Consider the following 22877-nt stretch of genomic DNA (forward strand, 5'->3'; position numbering starts at 1 on the left):
AGTAAGCTTTTCTTTCATATTCCTGACGAAGTCGTTACATCAAAATAACGCAGATTTTATAATTTCGGAGTATTTTTCAAGTGGAAAGAATTCATTTACGGTTTTTGTGTAGACATCAATGAGCAGAGTTGCTAAGTAATTGACATCATGGTTTTCATAGAAAATATTCCAATTAAAATTTGCCAGGTTTTTTTCTTGATATGCAAAACGAGGAATTTCTGATTGACCCAGATGGTCCGATAACAGGGTTCCATGACACCTGATTCATATGATTGTAGATCTATATTTATAAGAACATTGGCAATACAGATAGAGGAGTGAGATGTGATTCTGGTAGGTTCAGTTATGGTTATTGCCATCTTTAAAGAATCTAAAAAACTATGTAACTCTTGTAAGTCTCTGTTGTCATTCTGGAAATGTGTGTTAAAGTTACCCAAAATAACGACTTTTTTGTTAGTTGATGACAAATCATGTAACAGATGATCTAGGTTAGAGAAAAATATGTCTTTGTTTCCCAGAGGTGGTCTGTACAGTGTAATAATAATAATTTTTTTCTTTAGTAATTCAACTGCACAAAATTCAGAATCAGTTTCATTTCTGTAATATTCCATATTGAGTACTTTAAAGTTCAACCAAACTCTCAGAAATATAGCTACTTCTGTCAAATCCTTATAAAAATGTGTACAATTGTCGTTTCAAGATACACTTTGTCTTTGACACTGAGTAATTTGGAAGACTCGTTCAAAGATAAGATTAACTTGACGCAACGCAGTAAGCCATAATGCATCGCGTCTACTATAAGACGACGGGGAACGATGCGCGGGGGTAGAGGTGCGGTCTAAGCAATGAAGCGCCATTGTCGAGAACGCGACCCGAACGCGAGCAGACGCGTCGTTGACGGTTGTGTTAGTTTTGCGAATTTCTTTATAGGTGCAGTAGGCATATTTTTTCAGTTACTGTATTTTTAAAGTAATAAATATAGTTCAAAAAAACTTAAAAACACGCTTTTAAAAAACTCGAACTAAAAAGTTAAAAATATTTTTTTTTAAATAAGCTTAAAACAATAACGAACGAAAAATAGTAGTATTATTGTGAAAAAAGCGACGGGCGTCTGATATACAAAAATATGGCACAAAGCGCCCACGGTTTTTTCACAATAATACTAGTATTTTTCGTTCGTTATTGTTTTAAGCTTATTTAAAAAAACTATTTTTAATTTTTTAGTCCGATTTATTGTCAAATATATATTTTTTCTTAAGTTCTAGTCACTAGTATTATAAATCTTTAACAGACGGCGCACGAATGTAAAATCACTCTCAAGCTACATAATTGAGATCTCAAATTCTGTAGTAATACTGAGATGCAGTAAGTCTCCAACAGAGGGCGGACAGTTGTAAAATTTGTTTCGAAGTAAAGAGAAAATTTACAGTAATAATTTCAAAAAACAATTCAGTCTTGATGTTTTGAATTGAAGTTTCATTCAAAATATTAATGGACTAAAAATATTTTTTGAGTGAATAATTTTATTTTTCAAATCAATCTTTTGATTTGATATGTATGTCAAGCACCTTAATTCTAATTTTTAGATTTTTTGGTGTACAATTTACGATAAAGTTTTCATTTTCGAAATCCATATTCTGGTTTGATTTTAAAATGTATCTTCCGTTTCGTTCAAAACTTGTTTCTGTACTGAATCACGGGTAATTGTAAATATTTAAATATTTCATCTGTAGTACAAAATTTCGCTAACACTTATAATTCTTAAAATATGTTTTTTATTTTGATTTTCTTTTGAACAACCTATCAAGGAGATTACGTATAGCGGCATCTGCCCGCGAATAGCTCAAGCAATAATTGATAGTTACGTACAGTTCCATCTGCCCGCAAACAGATCAAGCAATCATTGATAGTTACGTACAGCGCCATCTGCCCGCGCATAGATCAAGCAATAATGCCGATAATTCTGTCAATACAGATCCCGAGCTTGAGAGTTACAAACAAACATGCATACATACATATATACATACATACATACATACATACATACAGGTGAAGCTAATATAAAACGTGTAAAAAATGAATTACTAGCTGTTCCCTGCTCTCACATTAACGTACAGCCGAAGCTACTGTATCTAGAATCTTGATATATGCGGGTAGGTGGTTTGTATAGGGTAAATAAACATCAAGAAAGGGAATCAGGAATTTCCACCCCCAAGGGCGAAAATAGGGGTTCAAAGTTTGTCAGTTTTGAAGTTGAAAACCCGAAGTTTTCGGCTAATAAAAAATATTGTGACTATTTGTTCAAAGTGGTCTGTCACGAAACTTAATGTGACAAACAAAATTGTACGCGGGTGAAGCCGCGGGCAATAACTAATCTACATATTATCAAGTAATCGTTTTGTTCTAGGGGTCCACAGTGTGATGGATGTCGGCACCGTCGTGGTCTTGGGGGATGGATAATGAACAACCCCACCAGGAGTTGGTCAAGTGTGTGGTCGTGGGCGATACGGCCGTCGGAAAAACTCGACTGATATGCGCTCGCGCGTGCAACAAGCAGGTCTCGATGGCCCAACTGCTGGCTACCCACGTGCCAACGGTTTGGGCCATCGATCAGTACCGCATCTACAAGGATGTTCTCGAGAGATCCTGGGAAGTGGTGGACGGCGTCAACGTCAGTCTGAGACTTTGGGACACTTTCGGCGATCACGAAAAGGACAGGCGATTCGCTTACGGAAGATCGGATGTTGTAAGTAAATATACCACACACTTTAAAAAGTACGGTACCACCAAATAAAAATAATGTACAATGGACATTTATCAGCCTGTGTTGTATATGGTACTTTGTATTTACAAAAGGTGTATATTGAAATAAATGCTCAAACTGATGAATGCTTAAAAAATTAATACTACACGAATGAGCTGAATGAAGTAAACTGAAAGCCGAAGAAACATGGTAAATATTAGGTAACATGGTGAATAGCTCAAAAAGTGATCTATTTCTGAAGAACGTGTCTTTCAGAAAATCTGATGGGAAAATAAACAGCAAGAAGAAAAAGGCGAATGCCTTCAATTGATATTTTTCAACGATTGGTGAAAGAACGAGTGAATATATAGATAAACACAAAAATCTGTCATTCGAAACTTTCAGAGATAGATACACAACAGATTCAATGTCCTCCGGAGCGAAGGGCAACACTGGTGTCTCGTCAGTACCGCGTTACATTGATGGATATATAGGTTAGGTTGGGTTAGGTCCAAAGTGAGTGGGTCTATTCGACCCTCCATCGCAACCCCCAAGGGTTTATTGCGGCTCACACCTATTCACATTCGACCAAATAAAACCGGCTTCGTTAAGAAGCTGGATTAGTGCGTATGGTGAATGGTCTTTCAGTACGGCTTTGCCGAACTCTAAAAACCTGATTCAGTCCCCAGCGGAGCAGGCACAAAGTATATGCTCTGCTCTTTCATCGTTAATGAGGAAGTCGGATAGTCAAAGTGCAAGATTCCCATCTTGATACCTCCGACAACTCTCCATATGAGGGTTTTGCATGTCAGCTACACCTGACAATGCCTTAGATTCAACCGTGAAGGGCTTTTTCGCCTCTGGTTTTGGTGAATCATCACTTGAGCGCAAACGTTTACTAACCTGCTCATGGGGGGTTTGCTCCCCCACCTGATTCTGCGTACGCCGCTCAAGAATTTGGTGCAAGGCGGTTTTATAAGGTACCCCGCTCTTGAAGAGATGACAAAGTCGTTTCCTGGCTACACCACCAAACTTTTTTTTTAGGTTCAGTTATTGGATCAGGAGTTGGTGAGTTGAGAAGCTCTCGCTCCTGAACAAAATATACAGGGAGGTCAGTTGGAGTCGTAAACTCGACATCCATCTCCACTGTAGACTCGCTCCTAAACTAAATTCAGACGGAGGTCAGTTTGAGGTAAGCTTGACAGCCATCTCCTCTATAGACTCAGCGTCAGAAAGAATTTTTAGGTTTACTCTGTCTATAAGAGTACCACGAGTAGCTAGAGAAAGAAGGTCAATCACGGCAGAGCCCTGCTTTACCGTGACAAGGCGATGCTACGACGAGAGGGCGTCCGGTATCTCTAAGGTTTTGTAGAGACCGATGACATGCTCAGTGTTATTCATCCTCTCGGCACCGATACATACACCTTATAATTAAGCCATCGCTGAGATGCCATTCAGTTAGGGAATAACATAACCACAACTGATTCTTTCATTTCTGTATCCATCGGGGCTTCGTGGAAGCAGGCGTCCTATGGCCGGTTTGCTCAACCCCCACATCCCAAGCCAATGCATTCGCCAAAAACAGCATGCACAGTGGTTCAGGCAGTGAAAGATGAACAAGGACTGCCAACCCGCCTCTCGAGCAGCTGGCCTGAAGGCTTCAATTCCTGCTCTTTTATGGTACCAGACTATGCAGAGGAGGGGATCCGAACTTCTGACGACTTTACAGGCTCTCCAGTACCATTCTATATATAGATACTCCAAACTCACGACCTTCCTGTTGTCAGTGAAAGTCTAACCGGGGATCGGGCGATTTGGGTTGCAAACTCTTATGGTGATGCACCTTTTTCGAGTCTTCACCTCGAGTTAATACAGATCCCTTCGGGTCCATTCCACAGTTTCGATCACCAAATCTGTCAGAGTTTGTGCTGATAATTGCCGTGGAGAGAGTTTTCCACTGCTGTTACGTATTCGACTCCCCGGCATCTCCATCTCTCCGTATATGTCTCCCCGGTAACTATACGGTTCCATCTACGAGCTTTACATCCTCCCCGTAGTCCCCGCATCGTTCTCTTCTGAAACGAACTGTCGCACATTTGCCTAGCCCGCATTTCATACCGATAGTATGTGTGTACTCTTTTACCATCCTCAAGAACTGATGGAGATCCTTTTCAAAATAGGCGTAAAGTTTGAGACCGTGTAATAAAACAAATGGGTGACCTTATGCCTTCGCTTTCCAGAGGTGTTACCTCGAGTATTTTTGAACCCAACGGATAATGCCTCCACTCTCTTGATCGACCGCTGTGTGAACCGGTGGTTCAAGCCGCGAGGCCAAACGAGCAATTCTCATTTTCTATCGTCCAACTCGTGCTAGGAATCAAACGTTGGAAGGTAAGACCTCGGTAGTCCTCAGCTCGCACAAGTTTCGACTTTTGAGAGTTGTTGTTCGTAGGAGGCAACAGCTAATTAACGGAAAACACATTTTAAACAGAAACAGATTCCAGTCCGACAGAGTGATATCAAGGCATCTTACTATTTTGTCAACAGCTACCCTGAAGACAGATGCTCCAATCGTGCTCTCTCATTCTAATTCCTGATAACTTTACAGGTCATATTTAGTATCATTTCGGCATGTACACACCCCAGCTCGAAAACCCCCTGTTGCCGGGAAAAGTACAATCGTGGAACGGATGATTTGGGATGCAAACTCCTATGTAGATGCATCAGATCTTCTCAGGTCCATTTCACCACTCCTAACTTGTAACGGCAACCGTATTCGTTACAGTGATACTTATTTTTTTGGGAAAGAAAGTTTTTGGCTTTCTACTACTCCATGTGATACAAAAAAAAAGGGATGAGAGAATCTTCCAAAGAAAGGAAGGAAGTAATCAATTTGAAACTCTATACATGAATGTGTAGATCGCAATAAGCCAAGAGGCTGCAGTGTTTTCTGGAGACTTGGACTGAATGGACAAGTCAGACAGCTCCCAAGGTACAAAAAAAATGTTCCGTATCGTTCGAAGTTTGTAAATATAGGTACAAATTATATAGTTCGGCAACCGTGAATTTTTTAAGAGGAAAACGAACCGTATGTTCAAATTTTTAACCGAATTAGTTAATATTTGCAACAACTAATAATAATAAAATTCACAAACTCAAAAAAGGCGAACCCTGAGATTTCTATACATCAAATTATGACTATCACAAAATAAAATTCGAAATAGTAATAACCAGTAACATAAGAACCTGTAGTAGAGCATTTACCTATACTAAGATTCATATTCTCAAACTATCTTGTAAAGCTAGAACTGTTAGAAGTTTCACATTAAACCGATAAAACTATTTTCAGTAATATATATCGACTGATTTTATATTGTCGATACAATATTCCTCCACCTAAATGCACAATATCCTTTGCAATCTCTTCGGTCATGAAGTTTACGAAACATATTTAACTACCAAAGCAACGTGAACTTATACTGTCAGCAGGTATTCTGAATTTAATTTTAGTTTCAAGCGTGTGTAGAACCTGTAACAAAAACAATTCGCTCGACTTGATCGATGCATGATTTTCAATTTGATGGTTGAACTAGACCGGGATTGAAGTTATTTAAGTTTTAGAATTATTCAGTGAATGGGCTATTGCGTTAACAAATCTTTCAGAATGACAAATCATCAACAAAATGTTTATGTCGAATTCAAAGTTACAAGCCACTGGACATTTATGAACTTGTGATCACACACTGTAAACAACGCTGTTATAATCCACCAGATCTCTTTAATGGTTCCAGGCTAAGCTGTACCACTGAACTATCCAAAAGAAAGTAAAAGCACCTGTAGTTTCAGGCTAGTTCTTCGTGGTGAGGAAATATGTTATCGCCTTCACTATTAGGAAATGAAAAGTCACCTCATCAACAGGTTTTCATCAGGTGCTCTGCTTGGTAGCTGAACTTGAAACTGAAGTCATCGTTGTCGATGCTTGTCTATTCCTCCGTTGTTTTAGTTTTGAATGTAATGATATTCCACGCAGCTGAGAGGCATTTATTTAGCGTATGGCTTATTTAAATCACAAAAGTTAACATAACAAACATAATTGTTTAAAAGCAGGAAATTGAGTTCGCAAACAAACATCTAAGTCACGTATACAGTGTGGTCCACTAAGTCTGCAACAAATGGGAAACTTTTTTATTATCGATTTCTCAGAAAATTTTATTCTTGACAAAAGTTGGTGCACATTCCAAAACTATATCAGTGTACCTGACAAACACCATACAGGATAGGCCAAAAATATAAAGTTCGTTCAAGAGTACCCTTATTTCAAAAAATATACAAATATGTTGAAGAGAAAAGTTGCTTAGAATTGAAAGTTATGTTCAGATACGAAGTCTTGACCTGCTATTCGATTTTTTTTCTTTTGGAAAATTTTGAATTACCCCCGTATGATACATATTTTCAATATTTTGATTCAATATGTATTTGAAGTAGCCATAATCAAATCAGTTTGGAGTATTTTTTATCAAATTGAAGTGTATTTGTAAAATTCATTTGGATTTGTATTTTTTAGGTCCTGTCAACTTCATGTTTTTGCAACGATATTTAACAGAACTCTAGAATAAAACAAATACTTTTTTTAACGCTGGTTGCTTGGTACAGATATATGGCTGGTGTGATGTATCTCACTCGTCTGGAGGCACATTAAATATTTTGTTCTGGGTGGTGTTTCTAGCTGTTGGTGGTGCATTGGCCCAGGTTTTGGGTGTAATGATTTTTCATGTAGCTAACTAGAGTTAGTTTGATTGAGAATATCGCCAGTCTAAACAATGGATATGACTTAGACCATCTCCCAGCTTGTGTCGTAGTGATAGTGATGTATACCAGGGGATCCAACGTATTGTTTGGCTTCCAGTTTTGCTAGTTCATAGCGCTCACGCTGGCCTGATTGATGTCCAGCTCAACCACACAATGCGGCTTATTGCAGGTACGATCAAACCAACACCTATTTTTTGGCTTCACACCTCCGTAGAGAACACGCTCTTGTCTGGGAATTCAAGAAGATCATTATTAATCCATAACTACCGATAGTCTCTCCCTCGAATGAAACCGACTCCGCTCCAGGAATTCTTCTCTCAGAACTGGAAAGTCTCTACATGATATCCATAGCATCTCAGTTTGGCCAGCAAACCCTCATGCCACACACTGTCGAACGCCTTAGAAATATCAAGCTCAACATCTCTTGATGTTTCTCGATAACGTTATTCCAAATATGGGTAACATACGACAGAAGGTCGCCTGTTGATTTTTGTTTCCGAAATCCATAATGATGATCACTCAAGATGTTGGAGCCTTCCAAATATTTAAGAATATGGTGGTTGATATCACTGATAGCCAAGCTACTGGTCTATAGTTATTTGAAAGATTTTTCTTGCCCTTTTTGAGAGAAGGCTGAACGCGAGCCATCTTTCAACAAGAAGAAAACATTCCTTTCTCATAAGACATGTTGAAAAGTCTGCAATATACTGGTGCGAGTTCATTTGCACCCTTGGCAAGTACGATAACGGGCATTTCATCAGGACCAGACGCCTTGTTGATATTGAGCTGTTTCAAATTTCGCCTGATTAGACGCGGTCGAAAAGTAATTTCCAGCTTCCTGGATTCTAGTGTGGGAATAGTGAGTGGTGCCTTTCCCAGAAAATCAACTGTGGAGTGGGACGTAAATTCTTCATCTAGTAGATTTGCATTTTCAATGGCTGTTGTTGCAATTGAACCATCCGCTTGTGTTAGTAGTGGAAATGTGGATGTTCTAAAGTTCTAATTAGCAGCTACAGCTACCGACTAGAAGGATCTAGACCCTTTGGAATTGGCAAGCAGTTTATTCCCAATTCTCTGATTGTGAAGTTATTTGCTTTCATTCATCCTGAGTTTGCAGCTGTTGCGAGCACTAACATACCTAGTTCGGTTTTCGGCTCTGGGATTTTTACACTACTGCCGGTAGACGAGATTTTTGGAAGTGACAGCTTGCTTTTGTTGAACCAAGGTTAGTTTCCTTCATTGAAAAAGGAGTATATGCATCCATGGATGATAGACTAATTTGGATGATAGACTAATTTTCGTGACTTCAGAATCACAAGTTGATGAATATTTAGGGCTGAAGCAAACATCTAGCCAGGAAAAATTTCACAAATCTGATTGCTCAAGTCTACAGTGCCAATGCCCTGAAGTAACGAAGACATTGTCGATTAAATACTTAGGAATTTTTCTCGACCAACACATGAGGTGGGACGAACATGTTAATCATTTGATCGAAAGGATAAGATTACTAATGAATAAATTTTACAATCTGAGAGGCATCGTATCCAAAATTAATTTAATAACTCTGTATTACAGTTTGGCTTAATCTGTCCTAAGTTACTGCATTACGGCGTGGGTTAGTGCCTTTAATAATATTCTCGAGCCTCTAAAAAATGCTCAAAATTCTTTACTGAAAATTATTTACAATTAAGAGGAACGATTTCCAACCACGTTACTATACAACAATACACCGATAATGAATATAAATTCTTTATATATTTACAGAAGCATATTAACTGGGTCTGTTTAAACATCAGTAAATTTAAAAAGCAAGAAAATTATATAACAAGGTGAAGTATACTCACAACATTACAAATTCCACTTCTCAAAAAAATCCCATTCCCAAAGAAGTCTGTTTTATTATGGCCCAACATTTTTCAACCTTCTTCCTGAAAACCTGAAAACTATAAATAATATAAGGAAATTCAAAACTGCATGGAAAGTTATATAAAAAGACACCCAATCCGTTTCTAAAACGAATACTGTTCACCTTTGCTATCATTCGCCTATAAATATATTTTGAATTTGAAATACAGCTTTTCCTAGATCTCCTGCCAACAAACTAAAATCATTGGAATTGTATAGCCCTCCGATTTCACCCATTGTATTTAATAGGCATATTCCATTTTATGTATTCAAGATGTACATCTTCCATTCCAAGCATATTCCATTTTATGTATTTAAAATGTACATGATTTATAATCCTGCTAAATAGATGGGAAAGCACAATACAGATATATTTCATCCCTAGGTGTAACCCATACATTTAGCGAGACTCTTATGTCATATTTTATTTGAAATATTTGATCTACAAGTATGTTACTGAATGAAAAAACATTACTGCATATCTATCAAGACTACAACTTGCAGAAAGGCTAAAACTATCTCATTGTTTTTATTTTTATTTCAGGTGTTACTATGCTTCAGCATCAACAACCCTGTATCTCTTCGCAACTGCCGGTTAATGTGGTTTCCGGAAATTCGTCGTTTTTGTCCCAGTACCCCCGTCATTTTAGTAGGATGCAAGAACGACTTGCGGTAAGTTGAACCAAACAGATACAATTTTGTAAAATTATTGTTTTGATTGAATACTAAATATATTTTTCCTATCACCACGAAAACCCCGATATATGATTCCACTTGGAAAATAAAACGTTTCGTCTTGGTGAATTTAGTAACAAAAAATAAACATTTTCGTCATGTGCAACAATTTTAAAAAGTGTCACTTCATTTGTCGTAATTGGAAGATTCCATCCCAAAAGTTTTCATCAATTCTTACATGACATTACAACACTCGGAATTAGCATTAGAAATTACGAGTTGCTGCAGTCATTAGTGCCACACAACTGCTATTTCGTGATCTATGAACAAAGTGAATTAATTACTCAAGAATCGGTTGCATAATCGCGTGGATGTATTTTTTAGTTAGCCCAACTGTATTGATCCTTTATATAAAAAGTAGTCTCTATAAATCAATTCTTCGCAATGAACAATGGTGAAGGTTCCGGTTAGTTATATTTTGGTGAATTCGCCAATATACAGTGTATAAAAGCCAAATGGAATAAATTCATTATTTCGTTTACTGTAGATATTTAAAAAAAATCCCGAAACACGTCAAATGTAAATTATAATTTGACTTCAACGTATAAATACCACCCCTACCTTCAACCCCCTTCGAATGACAGGTACAACCCCCAATTTTTCAAATGAGAAGTATAGGTTTGTGACATATCGTTTGAAAGGTCTCTTCAATCTCTATTCAAAAATGTTATCGCTTTCAAGTTTATTGCAACAATTAAGATGAAATGAATTGAAATCATGTGGTTGCCGAAATTTGATAAAATACACTCAAAAACTAAAATGCAATGCACAACGTGATGAAATGTAGAATACGAAAAAAAATATGGATGTTTACGAAGTAGATGTTCAAAATGTTCACCGCGAACGTCTTGGCAACATCCTAATCTCAAATGAAACTGCCTTGTAACATTATTCAACATATCAGGCGTGAACGACCTAATCGCAAGCGTTATTCGTTCTTTAAAGTCATTCGAATCTGGAGGTTTACTTTTGTACACATTGAAATATACATATCCCCATAAAAAGAAATCTAATGATGAAAGATCAGGTGATCGCGCTGGCCATTCAATCGATCCTCGCCTCCCTATCCACTGATTGGGAAAAATTGTATATCGAGGTATTGCCGGACATTAACTTGGTAATGTGGTGGTGCTCCATCCTGCTGAAACCATATCGTATTCACTGGAACTTGAGGGTTTCCTGGATCAGGATATAAATTTGCTAAACTTGGAATGACATCATTTTGAAGCAGTGCCAAATAATTATCGCTATTCAAGTTGCCCTCAATGAAACAGGGACCAATGATATGGTTTCCTACAATCCCTGCCCAAACATTAATCTTTTGAGGATATTGCGTGTGTTCTCATCCAGTGAGGATTTTCCGTTGACCACTAGTGGCAATTTTAGCATGACCGTTAAGAGACAAAGTACACTTATCAGAAAACATAACGCCTTCTTATTCTATATATACTAAATCTAGTTCATTGTATCAGTTTGAGAATGTCCAAATAAGACGAAACTACGGTAACGTTAGTTACAATTAAAAGTGGTAAAAACATAGACATTTTAATTTCTTTTTTCTTCTAATTGGATGATTTTATTATTCAACATGTCCATAATTTGCTCGCAAAAATAAGTTCTTCTATCAAAATCCGATGAGCTCCTAAGTAGGGATGCAGTTTTCTTGAAAATCTGATAATTTCTAAGTGATGTGAATAATAATAATTTTTAGTAATCCCAAAAAACAAGAATGTTTATAACAGGGATAAAATTTAAATTAATGAATAAATAAATTATTTCAATATTAAATATCAGTTAAATATACAGCACATAAATACATAAATACATAGATACAAAGATACAAACACATATATACATACATATTTACATATATACACATATACATAAATATATTTCTAAATTATACTGGTTATTAAAAACAAAAAAAATTGTAATATGGAGATCAGAATTTTAATTAGAGGGAGAAAGCAGAAACCTTTTCAATTCCGATTTGAATTTTGTTTTTTGATTCATTTATAGTTTCTCTGGAAGATTATTATATATTTTAACTCCTAAATGAAATATTGATTTCTCCCCAAATTTTGAGTAATATGATTCAACGAGTAGTTTTTTTGCTTGTCTTTTGTTATGGTCATGGATGGTATTTATTTGATTGAATTCCAAATTCGAATGTTTGTGATTTTTTCAACAGAATGAATGAAACAACAAATTTTCAATTGGAAAATAAACTGAATATCTAAATGATCACGTGGTATATATAAATTAGACGTAGGTTCAAGATATGGTGATTTGAATATACATTTTATTATTTTATTTTGCAGTCGCTTGAGAGGATTTATTATTGATGAATTAGCTGTTCCCCAAATTGAAATCAAATATTGTAGATTTGAATATACCAAACAGAAATATATACATTTGAGATATTTCAATCGAATAAAATTTCTAATCCTAAATAATATTCCTAAAATTGGTCTGATTTTTTTTTTCAATATCTCAATATTTGTATTCCAACAAAGACTTTCATCAATGTATAGTCCTAAAAATTTTGTTTTTTGACAATATTTAATCATTTTGTTGTTAACAGCCAAATTCTCTTTGTTTGTGATTTTGTTCTTAGTTATCAACATTAAAGAAGATTTTTCATAATTCAAACAGTGAGGATGGACAGGTGATAGTTTTCAACAAAATAATTTTAAGAATTCCGAATGGGTTGTGTTTAATGAAATATTGTGGAATATTCTGAATATTTTAATATGGTGTTCTAAATTATGTAAAGCAAGCTAATAAAGAAAGTTATGTAATTTACCTGGTGCGAATTTATGATTTATTCGAAGGGTGTCATAAAATGAATATGTTTATGACTAAAACCGTATGAAAAGTTTGTTACGTAATATCCAGTTCAGAAACAGGTATAAAATTCGCACATACCGAATCCGACCAAATTGGGTCTTGAATTCAGTAAAGTACCGCGTGAAAATAAAATGTTGTAGTCTCAATACAGAAATATAAAATGAATCTGAAATTTATACGATGGAAAAACTTTTTATGAAAATTATCTTCATTTGGAATTACTCAAGTGGAATGAAAAATTTGTAATCAAGAGAACGGAGAAATGAATATAAAAATGTTTATAATTTCTGTGATGGGACAGGGGAGATATACAACGGAATTAAAAACGATCTATATCAATATTTTTGAATACAAAATTGATTGTATCGAGAGGCGTTTGCGATTATTTGGTCAGTGAGCAACATATTTATGTAACAAAAAACAGTTCCAACTTATCGCACTTGCCAGTCAGATGTAGGTACCTATCAACGGCCAGTCAATTGAAATATCTTCAGTATGTCATTATATAGTTCCCGTTGAGGGTATTCCAGAAGATGGTCTAGAGGTACATTTCTATAGCGGCATATATCGGTCTGGATGGCAACAGGGTAGTTGAGAGGATCAGAAGAACATCTCTTGGTTGATGAGAGCAGTTAGTACCCTACTGCCAAGAGAGAGAATCTCCCTGAAATCCTTCACAAGAGACTTCTTTCCAAGTCACACATTTGTGTTGCTCACCTACTTGGTCGCAGATTGACCACCAATCAGATCTTCACTAGATTGAGATAAATGTATCATGATCTTCCCTTGAATAGATAAGGGAATGAAGGGGAAACACTCAAGTTAGAACGCTCGAAAATGATTGGTAAATTCCATAAACATAGTAAACTTCCAATGCAACATAAATTTAACTCATATACCTACTTGATAATGCCAAAAAAATCTGAAAAATCTACGTTTTATTGGAAATAACAACGAAAACAATATACATAGCTGTTTCTTTTTATTGGATACCCTTTGGGGCACTTGAGATCATCCTGCGAGGAAATGGGAACGATTTGGGCGTGAATAGGAAAGGAATAATTGAATCTTCATTATATGTACGACAAATAGCACTCACGTAACCTTTACTGGTGTCGATGTCAATACATTTTCCATGTACCCAGAGGTTTAGTCCTTGACTGACAGTATTGAAGGGCTCACTGAAATTGTGCTCAACTGCACTTTCACGAACTTTGCAATTTTGAGTATGATTAATGTGATACTGAACAAATACTGTATTTTCAACGACGCCTTTGAATTTGTCGGGATCAATAGAATGAATTTCAGCGGCTCTGAATCCACTCATGTTAGCTGTTTGTTGAACGCATTTGTGAGAAGTTCTCTAAGCTCGTATTCGCCAGGATTGATAGCCATGTAGAGTTTACATTCTTTATTGTATGCTATTTTCAGTGAACTTAAGATTGTTAGATCCGATGGCTGCATTTTATGAGGAGTCAAGGATAAATTTGCAGGTTGTAATTTCGAAAAAGTTCATATGCTACCAAAGCTGATATGTATTTCGTGATCATGAAGTAATAATAATGATGTTTCTTGTTTGCTAGATATAATTGAAAAAATCAAGTTTTGCAGGTAAAAAAAACTGTGGCCGTCATGTCGTCGTTACATCCTTTAATTAACAGTTCGTTAATTATATTTCTTTTGAAGATGAACAATGATAAGGTATATTATTAGTTGATCATAAAACAAATTCATTTCGGTGGCGACAAAAACTGTTATTCTATTAAGTGAAGTAGCTTCTGGAATCCTCAAATTCAACTTGTGGAATCTGGAGGAATAGATTGAATGACCAAATTGGTGATTGACTTTTATTTTCTTATTTTTTGACTACTGTTTAACAAACTTGTGATTCACGACAACCATTCAAATACTAGTTCTGGTAAATAACATTTTTTTCAATAATAATTTTCAACGGAATATTATGCATGTTCAATATTTTGTTGGATATTGTGAGTAAAATAACTTCAAACATTTACTGTTATGTAATACGACTTCAGTTTCTTTCATTTCAATTGATTAAAATTTTATCAAAAATGTTTTTGATATCTAAACTTGTGATGTACTGTTTGGAACCTTTGGTATAGTAATGAATATTACTGGAGTTTTTTCCCAACACCAAACCATTGTTTCAACACGTCAACATGTGTTTCGATCTCCAAGTGATCATCTTCAAGATCTTCCTCTTGAAGATGATCATTTGGTGATCAAAACACGTGTCGAGGTGTTAAAATACCGGTTTGGTGTTGGGAAAAAACTCCAGTAATATTTATATTATATACAGTTTTCACCAGATTTATCGCGAACTGCTGAAAAAAAAGGTCAATTATGTAGTATTTTTGAAAAGATAGGTGAATGACCTTTAAAATGAGGTAGCACTCGACCACTCTTCCTGTTAAAGATTTCCGCCCTCGAACCTATGGACGTCGAAATATTAAGGGTGTTACGTTTTGAAATTGACACACTGTGTATTTTTCGATCAGAATATAAGTGAAATTCATTTTGACAGTTAATAAATCCATTGAGTAAGAGCGCCCGTACACTAGCCACATTTTGCGGTCGGATCGACCACACAATTGCAGTCGCGTTCCAGCGAACTCAAGCCGCCCATAAGAAATACTGTACTACACGTAAACGGGCATTCACAAAAGTCAAAACGGACGTCTGCAGTCAACTTGCTGCTGATCTCCGCCGAGATGTCATCGCGGCATCCGCCGTACACTAACTACAAACTTGCAGTCGTACCCAACCGCGTACACCGTGGTTTACTTTTTCTCAAATTGGTCTCTCAGCATTCAATTTTTGATGTCAGTTGCCTCAACTGCAAGTGCGAGTTATATGACCGGAAGTCGACCACAAAAATGTGGTTGGGTTAACCGCGAAGTGCAGCCAACGTGACCACAATGTTGTGGTTGCCTCAACTGCAAATATGTGGTCCGTGTCCGGCCGGACTTACAGGCTCTGAGACTGGTCGAAAATACCATCGCAGAACTAAATAAAAACAAAAAAGTTCATGTCGATTTGCTAGACATTTCGAAAGCCTTCAACCAAGTATGACACGAAGGTCTTCTGCATAAACTAATTGCGTACGACCTGCCTCGGGACCTGATCCGGTGGATTTGGTCTTTCCTGAAAGACAGAACGTTTCATGTTTGAGTAGAGGGCTCTCTATCCGACAACAGAGAGATCCTCGCTGGAGTGCCACAGGGGGCCGTGCTCTTGCCGACGCTGTATTCACTTTACACCAGTGACCTTCCAAGGTCAGAGCGTGTGAAGATATCTCTGTACGCCGATGACACGGCTCTCCTCTCATCTTCCATGAGTCGGGAGCTCGGTGTCGTCTACATGCAACGTGCATTAGACGACCTCGAGCGCTGGTAGCTTGAATGGAAGATCCGACTGAACCCGAAAAAGACTCGGGCGATAACCATGGGAAGAACAATATCTTCTCCGACCAGAAAAGTGAGAATCTCTGGAAGGGAGATCGACTGGCAAGCGCGAGGAAAGTACCTCGGTCTTCTAATAGACCGTAGGCTCACCTGGAACTCGCACATCACAACCGTGAAGGCGAAGATCGAGGGTCGGATAGCTAGTCTGTAGCCTCTGATCAACAGACGTTCCAAATTAAGCCTTAAAAACAAAATTACGATCTACAAAACGATGTTCAAGCCTGTCATCATGTATGCTTCAGGCGTAGGGACAAGCGGCTCCGTCAAATATCTCCATTTTGGAGAGATTGCAAAATAAGCTAATAAGGATGATTGTGAATGCTCCTTGGTTCGTACGGAATGAAGCCATCCGCAAAGATTCACAGCTGCCTTTCATTCAGCAGTCCATTCAGTCGAGGAATCGGCAAGTCCTTGATTGTGCCGAAAACCATGAAAATCCGTTAGTCAGGATGGCTCTAGATTATGCTATAGACGACCCCTCCCGATATAGAAGACCCAGACACTTTGTCAAATGAGGCCCTCATGCCCTTCGTTAGAAGATGAACAATATCTTCATCCAAACACCCCAGCCAGGTAGGGGTTCACCTTGAAAGGCGGTAACGATGTCGGAGGACTTTCATACCGCCACCCTCTCGTCCTTCTGACGAGCATCAGTCCTAAGGATAAGGGAGCTGGGCTCCAACCTGCTTGAAATGAAGATGACTTTCCACAATTAATAAAATTATGATTTTTATTTTAAAGAAACGAATTCATTCCACAGCTATGACATTACATAATGAACTGTCGATATTCCTGACTCATTTTTTATTAAATTCACAGTATGAATTCAAAGTTGAATTTTTTTCCCCAATTTCAGTTACATGTACCGAGACGAGGCGTATCTCAACTACTTCCGAGACAAGAGTCCATTTGTTCGCGCGACCAGGAAGAGCGATCTGGTGATGCCAGACGAGGCCAGAGACGTGGCCAGAGAACTCGGTCTGCACTACTACGAGACTTCGGTACTTACCTACTATGGAGTTAACGAAGTGTTCGAGAACGCCATTAGGGCAGCGCTGATAGCCAGACGGGCCCAGCGGTTCTGGATGACGAACTTGAAGAGGGTGCAGCGGCCGCTTTTGCAGGTTAGACAAATATCAGAATTTGAAGTGTATGTGTTTTTAAGATTCCACATGATGGATTCCCATCACTTCTTGGCAAATAACTGAACAAGACAGCCTTTTTTACAAAATCTGCTCGAAAGATGATGGTATCAGTTGAGTATAATTTAGAGATGTGTTTTCTGATTTGTCGAGCTTATCTTTCTGTATAATTGTAACTTAGTAGATAAAATCAGGCAAAAACCCACATTAAATGTATTCATGGATATGTATAAGAGATGGAAAATTCTTTAAATGCTCTGAGAACGGTTCCTCGTTAGGCGCCACCTATCTTTAAATTTAAACAATAACAAAGTATTTGTGAGATATTATAATAAAATTTCCACCCGTTTGAAAGACCTATTGATGCTATTATGTGTGGAATATCGTTAAAATATCCGCCACGGATTCTCTGGGTGGAGCGAAACGTCCATATTCCATGGTTAGGTTAGGTTAGGTCCAAAGTGAGTGGGTCTATTCGACCCTCCACCGCAACCCAAAAGGGTTTATTGTGGCTCACACCTATTCACAGTCGACCAAATAAATCCAGCTTCTCAAGGAAGCCAATTAGTTTGTATGGTGAGTAGTCTTTCAGGTCAGATGGTGAGGGTACGGCTCTGCCGAACTCTAAAAACCTGATTCGGTCCCCAACGGGACAGGCACAAAGTATATGCTCTGATGATTTATCGTTATTGAGGTAGTCGGATAGTCAAGTAAAGTAAAGTCAAGTAAACTATATTGACTACACTGTGAATAACTTACACGAGTAGCAGGTCAGTAACAGTATACATACAGTGTCTTTGAAAAAATTGAAAAAGTGCATTTCTAGATCAAATTTAACAAAAAGTGACTTGAAAAAGTTGTGTCTACGGCAATTTTATATCCATATGAAAAATTTTATGTAACTAGGATAAAGTTAACGTTTTGCTTATTTTTGACAGATATCCCCTTTATTTTAAAAAACAAGTTCGGTTAATTTTCATCAATTCATGTATACATAACAAACTCATCATGAAGTTTAACTTTTCTGATAAATTTTTACTTATACGGACATTTTTAGAGAGAAATTAAAAATGTGCTATAAAAATTTTAACATGACTGGTGCAAAGTTTCAATCACTTGGCTATTTTCTTAAACAAACGTCAGTACCTTCAATTTTGAAAAAGCAGACACAACTCAAAAACTGAAATAAGTATTAATAAAATTACTAGAGTTGAAATTACATTAAAATTTCAATATTCAGTATTTACAGATCATTTATTTATAAACACTAACTAGGGCGGTATGGATGCTTAATTACGTTGAATAACATTTTTAAGTTGTTGATTTACGTGTCAAATTTTTAACAGTTATTGTTGCAATAATGTTGTCTCTTCAGGAAAGAATAGAAATAGTTTTAATCTGTGGTGAGAATACACCATACCGGCAAGTAGCTAACATTTTTAATGAACGGCATCCAGGAAAAAATGTTCAACATACTACTGTGTCAATGATAATGCCAAAATTCAGAGAAACAGGATCCGTAGCAAATCAATTTAAAAAAAAGCACACTCCAAGTAAATATGATGAGGAGGCCCAACTTAACATTTGTTTAAAATTAATTGAACACGGGCAAACGAGCATAACTGATATTATAAAAAATACCGATTACAAGAGAGAAAGTGTTAGGAAAATTTTATTAAAGAATTAATTTTGGCCTTACAAGCCAAAATTTATTAACATATTAAAAGAACGAGATTTTGAAGTCCGTTTGGGGTTTTCCTTCTGGTTTCAAGGAGAGAGAGAAGAAAATGTAAAGTTTCCGTATAAATTTTTTGGACAGATGAGGTGATCAGTATTCCTTTAAAACTAATGTATGGTGTGGAATACTTAACGACCAAATAATTGGGCCATTTTTCTTTAGGGAAAATTTATCATCCGTCGGTTATCTCAACCTTTTAAATAATGAGGTTAGTGAAGTTTTAGATAATATGCCTTTAAATATTAAATACGACCTATGGTATCAGCTTGATGGCGCACCAATACATCACACGGTTGCTGTAAAACAGTCTCTCCAACAAATGTTCAGAGGCAAAGTTATTGGACGTAACTGGGAACATTATTGGCCACCTAGATCACTCGACTTGACGCCTTTAGACTTTTTCTAGTGGGGTTACCTGAAACAAAAAAATGTACCGAAGTAGACCATTTACTGACATACAACATCTGGAAAATACCATTCGCGAGTGCTGTGCAAATATAAATCCCCAATTTATTAAAAATGCAGTTACAGATGTCAGTAGAAGGACCATAATTTTTATTGAACGTGGAGGACGACATACTGAAATGTAGGCTATAAATGTTTGACAACCTCATTCAGATCAATAAGTAATTTTTTGTACCCATTTGTATTTTCTATAATATTATTATTGTTTAAAATTTATAATAATAATAATAGTTCTATCCAAAATAATTTGCATTTTTTTTAAGTTACCTCTGCTTTTTCGAAATCAAAGGTTTGTTTAAGAAAATAGCCAAGTGATTGAAACTTTGCACCAGTCATGTTAAAAATTTTAATTTCTCTCTTAAAATGTCCGTATAATTAAAAATGTATCAGAAAAGTTAAACTCCATGATGAGTTTGTTATGTATACATGAATTGATGACAATTAACTGAACTTCTGGATATCTGTCAAAAATAAGCAAAAGTTTCCCATATGGTGCGCACTTTAATGGTGACACTGTATAAATGTAAAAATATAAAAAATAAATATATGAAAATAAGGTGAATGTATAGCAATGGACTATTGAATTGTGGAGTTCATGTATTCTTCTATTGAATAAAAGCAATGTTCACTCAATGTTTTTTTAATTTTTTTTTCTTAAAAATATACATGCTAAGCTTTGTTAGGCTTTCATTGAGTTTATTGTACAAATTCAAGTTGGGGGAGTTGGAAGAAGATATTTTCAGTCTGAACCTCACCTGACTATTATTTCGGGTGGGATAGTTGTGCTTGGAAGTCTGAATTCAACTTCAGATTTCCCCTATTTCTGTACAATTCAATAAGGGTTTGATATATATAGATGCAAGGAAGTGGCATTATTCAATTTTTGATGAAAAGTGACCTACAAAGTTGTTCGTAGCGCGTACCTTCAATTATTCTCAATGCCCTTTTTGCAACTTGAATACTCTTGTTGCCTGACTAGAATTTTCCCATAAAATGGTACCATAGCTTATATGCGAATGGAAGAGGGAGTGGTATGTAGTCAATAGCACATCTTTGTTCACAATATTTTTCAGTTTACACAGCAAAAATAGTTGGCTAGACAGTTTATTGCATAGATGGTTTATGTTGCTATTCCACTTTAATTCATCATCGAGAGTTATCCCCAGAAGTTTAGCAGTGGATCAATTCCAAATGTTTTTATTAGAGGAGAATATGATGTGCTGGGTCTCATCATTGTTCATTTTGAGTTTATTTGACGTAAACCACAGTTCTGCTCTAGAGGCAGTAGTCGCCATAAGTTCATTGAGTACAAGTCGACTATAATACGAATTTATTAATGAAGTGTCGTCAGCAAATGCAATACACATATCCGGAAACAAATAATGAAATATATCATTGACATAAATGGTGAACAACAATGGCCCAAGTATGGATCTCTGTGGCACGCCATGGTCAGTATGATCCCGTAGCGAAGTAGTTCCGTTGACAGATACCACTTGTTGACGGTTGGACTTTAAGAGATTCAGTGGGGTTCCTCTTACCCCATAGTGCTCGAGCTTTGCCAGCAGCAGCTCATGTGAGACACAGTCAAACGCCTTAGATAAGTCACAGAGTGTGAGCCCTGTTAACTTCCCAGTCTCAAGGCCCTCAACTATTCCTCCCACAACTCTGTTTACCGCCTGGACCGTGGAATAGTTCCCAGCAAGATTCCCACTTTGATACCTTCGACAACCTTCCCATATGAGGGTTTTTGCACGTCAGTTACACCTGACGATGCCTTAGATTCAATCGTGCAGAATTTTTTCGCCTCTGGTTTTGGTGAATCATCACTTGAGCGTAAACGTTTGCTAACCTGCTCATGGGGGGTTTGTTCCTCCACTTGAGACAGATTATGCGTACGCAGCTCAAGAATTTGGTGCAAGACGATTTTATAAAGTGCCCGCTCTTGAAGAGACGACTCAGTCTTTTCCTGGCTACACCACCAAACCTTTTTTTTTAGGTTCAGTTATTGGATCAAGAGTTGGGGAGTTGAGAAGCTATCGCTCCTGAACTCAATTTACAGGGAGGTTAGTTAAAGTCGTAAACTCGACATCCATCTCCTCTGTAGACTCGCTCCTGAATTAAATTTGCAGGGAGATCAATTGGAGTCGTAAACTCGACATCCATCTACTCTGTAGGCTCGCTATTGATCCAAATTTACAGGGAGGTCAGTTGGAGTCGTAAGCTCGACTTCCATTTCCTCTGTAAACGTAGCGTCAGAAAGAATTTTTAAGTTTACTCTGTCCATAAAAGTCCCACGAGTAGCTAAGGAAAGAAGATCAATCACGGCCGAGCTCCGCATTACCGTGACAAGGCGATGCTACGACGAGAGGGCGGTATCTCAAAGGTTTGGTAGAGACAGCTGATAGGCTCAGTGTCATTCATCCTCTCGACACGGATATACACACCTTAGGATTAAGACATCGTTGGGATGCTATTCAGTAAGGGAATAACAGAACCACAAGTGATTCTGTCCATATTCCATGGCTGTGGCTTATAACTCAGACTGATTTTGACCAATGGCTTGGGTTATGTTGGCTTCGAGGACCGCTGTAGTTTGTGGCTTATTCACATACACCTGCGGCTAAAGAAAACCCCCACAAGAAAATGTCTAACGGGGTCAAATCGCACAATCTCGGTGGCCAGTTCAGATCACCTCCACGTGAGATTACCACACCCTTAAATCGTTAGTGGTAAATATCAAATGTTGTATGAACTGTGTGGCACGTAGCGGCATCTTGCTGAAACTACATGTCGTTGGTGTCTATCCAATTCAGACCAAAAGAAGTGGGTAATCATCGACTCATTTTGCTCATCGTTTTCAGTGATGGCCTGGTCAACGTCGTAAATAACTTGCACCAGTAAAATTGTTTTATACTTCAATGAACTATTCACCTGCCCTCTAGGTTTTACTTTTTTTGAGAACTCCAAATAGATATTTGTCAACCCTCAGAAGTCGAAACTTG

At 37.2% G+C, this 22877-nt stretch overlaps 1 protein-coding gene across 5 annotated transcripts in view; it reads left to right on the forward strand.

Annotated features, from left to right (window-relative positions):
* Window positions 1-22877, forward strand: part of RhoBTB (Rho-related BTB domain containing) — a 147751-nt gene that overhangs the window by 93855 nt on the left and 31019 nt on the right. For all 5 annotated transcript variants that reach the window (XM_074173629.1, XM_074173631.1, XM_074173634.1 and 2 more), the window contains exons 2-4: window positions 2408-2746; window positions 10002-10129; window positions 17384-17651. In XM_074173629.1, coding sequence (XP_074029730.1) covers window positions 2426-2746; window positions 10002-10129; window positions 17384-17651 — 717 coding nt within the window. In that variant the 5' untranslated portion in view covers window positions 2408-2425. The remainder of the gene's footprint in view (window positions 1-2407; window positions 2747-10001; window positions 10130-17383; window positions 17652-22877) is intronic.

This window comes from Leptinotarsa decemlineata, unplaced genomic scaffold, assembly GCF_025532065.1.
Source record: "Leptinotarsa decemlineata unplaced genomic scaffold, Ldec_3_MD MMD2_tig00000251_RagTag_RagTag, whole genome shotgun sequence".
In the NCBI taxonomy this organism is placed as follows: Eukaryota; Metazoa; Arthropoda; class Insecta; order Coleoptera; family Chrysomelidae; genus Leptinotarsa; species Leptinotarsa decemlineata.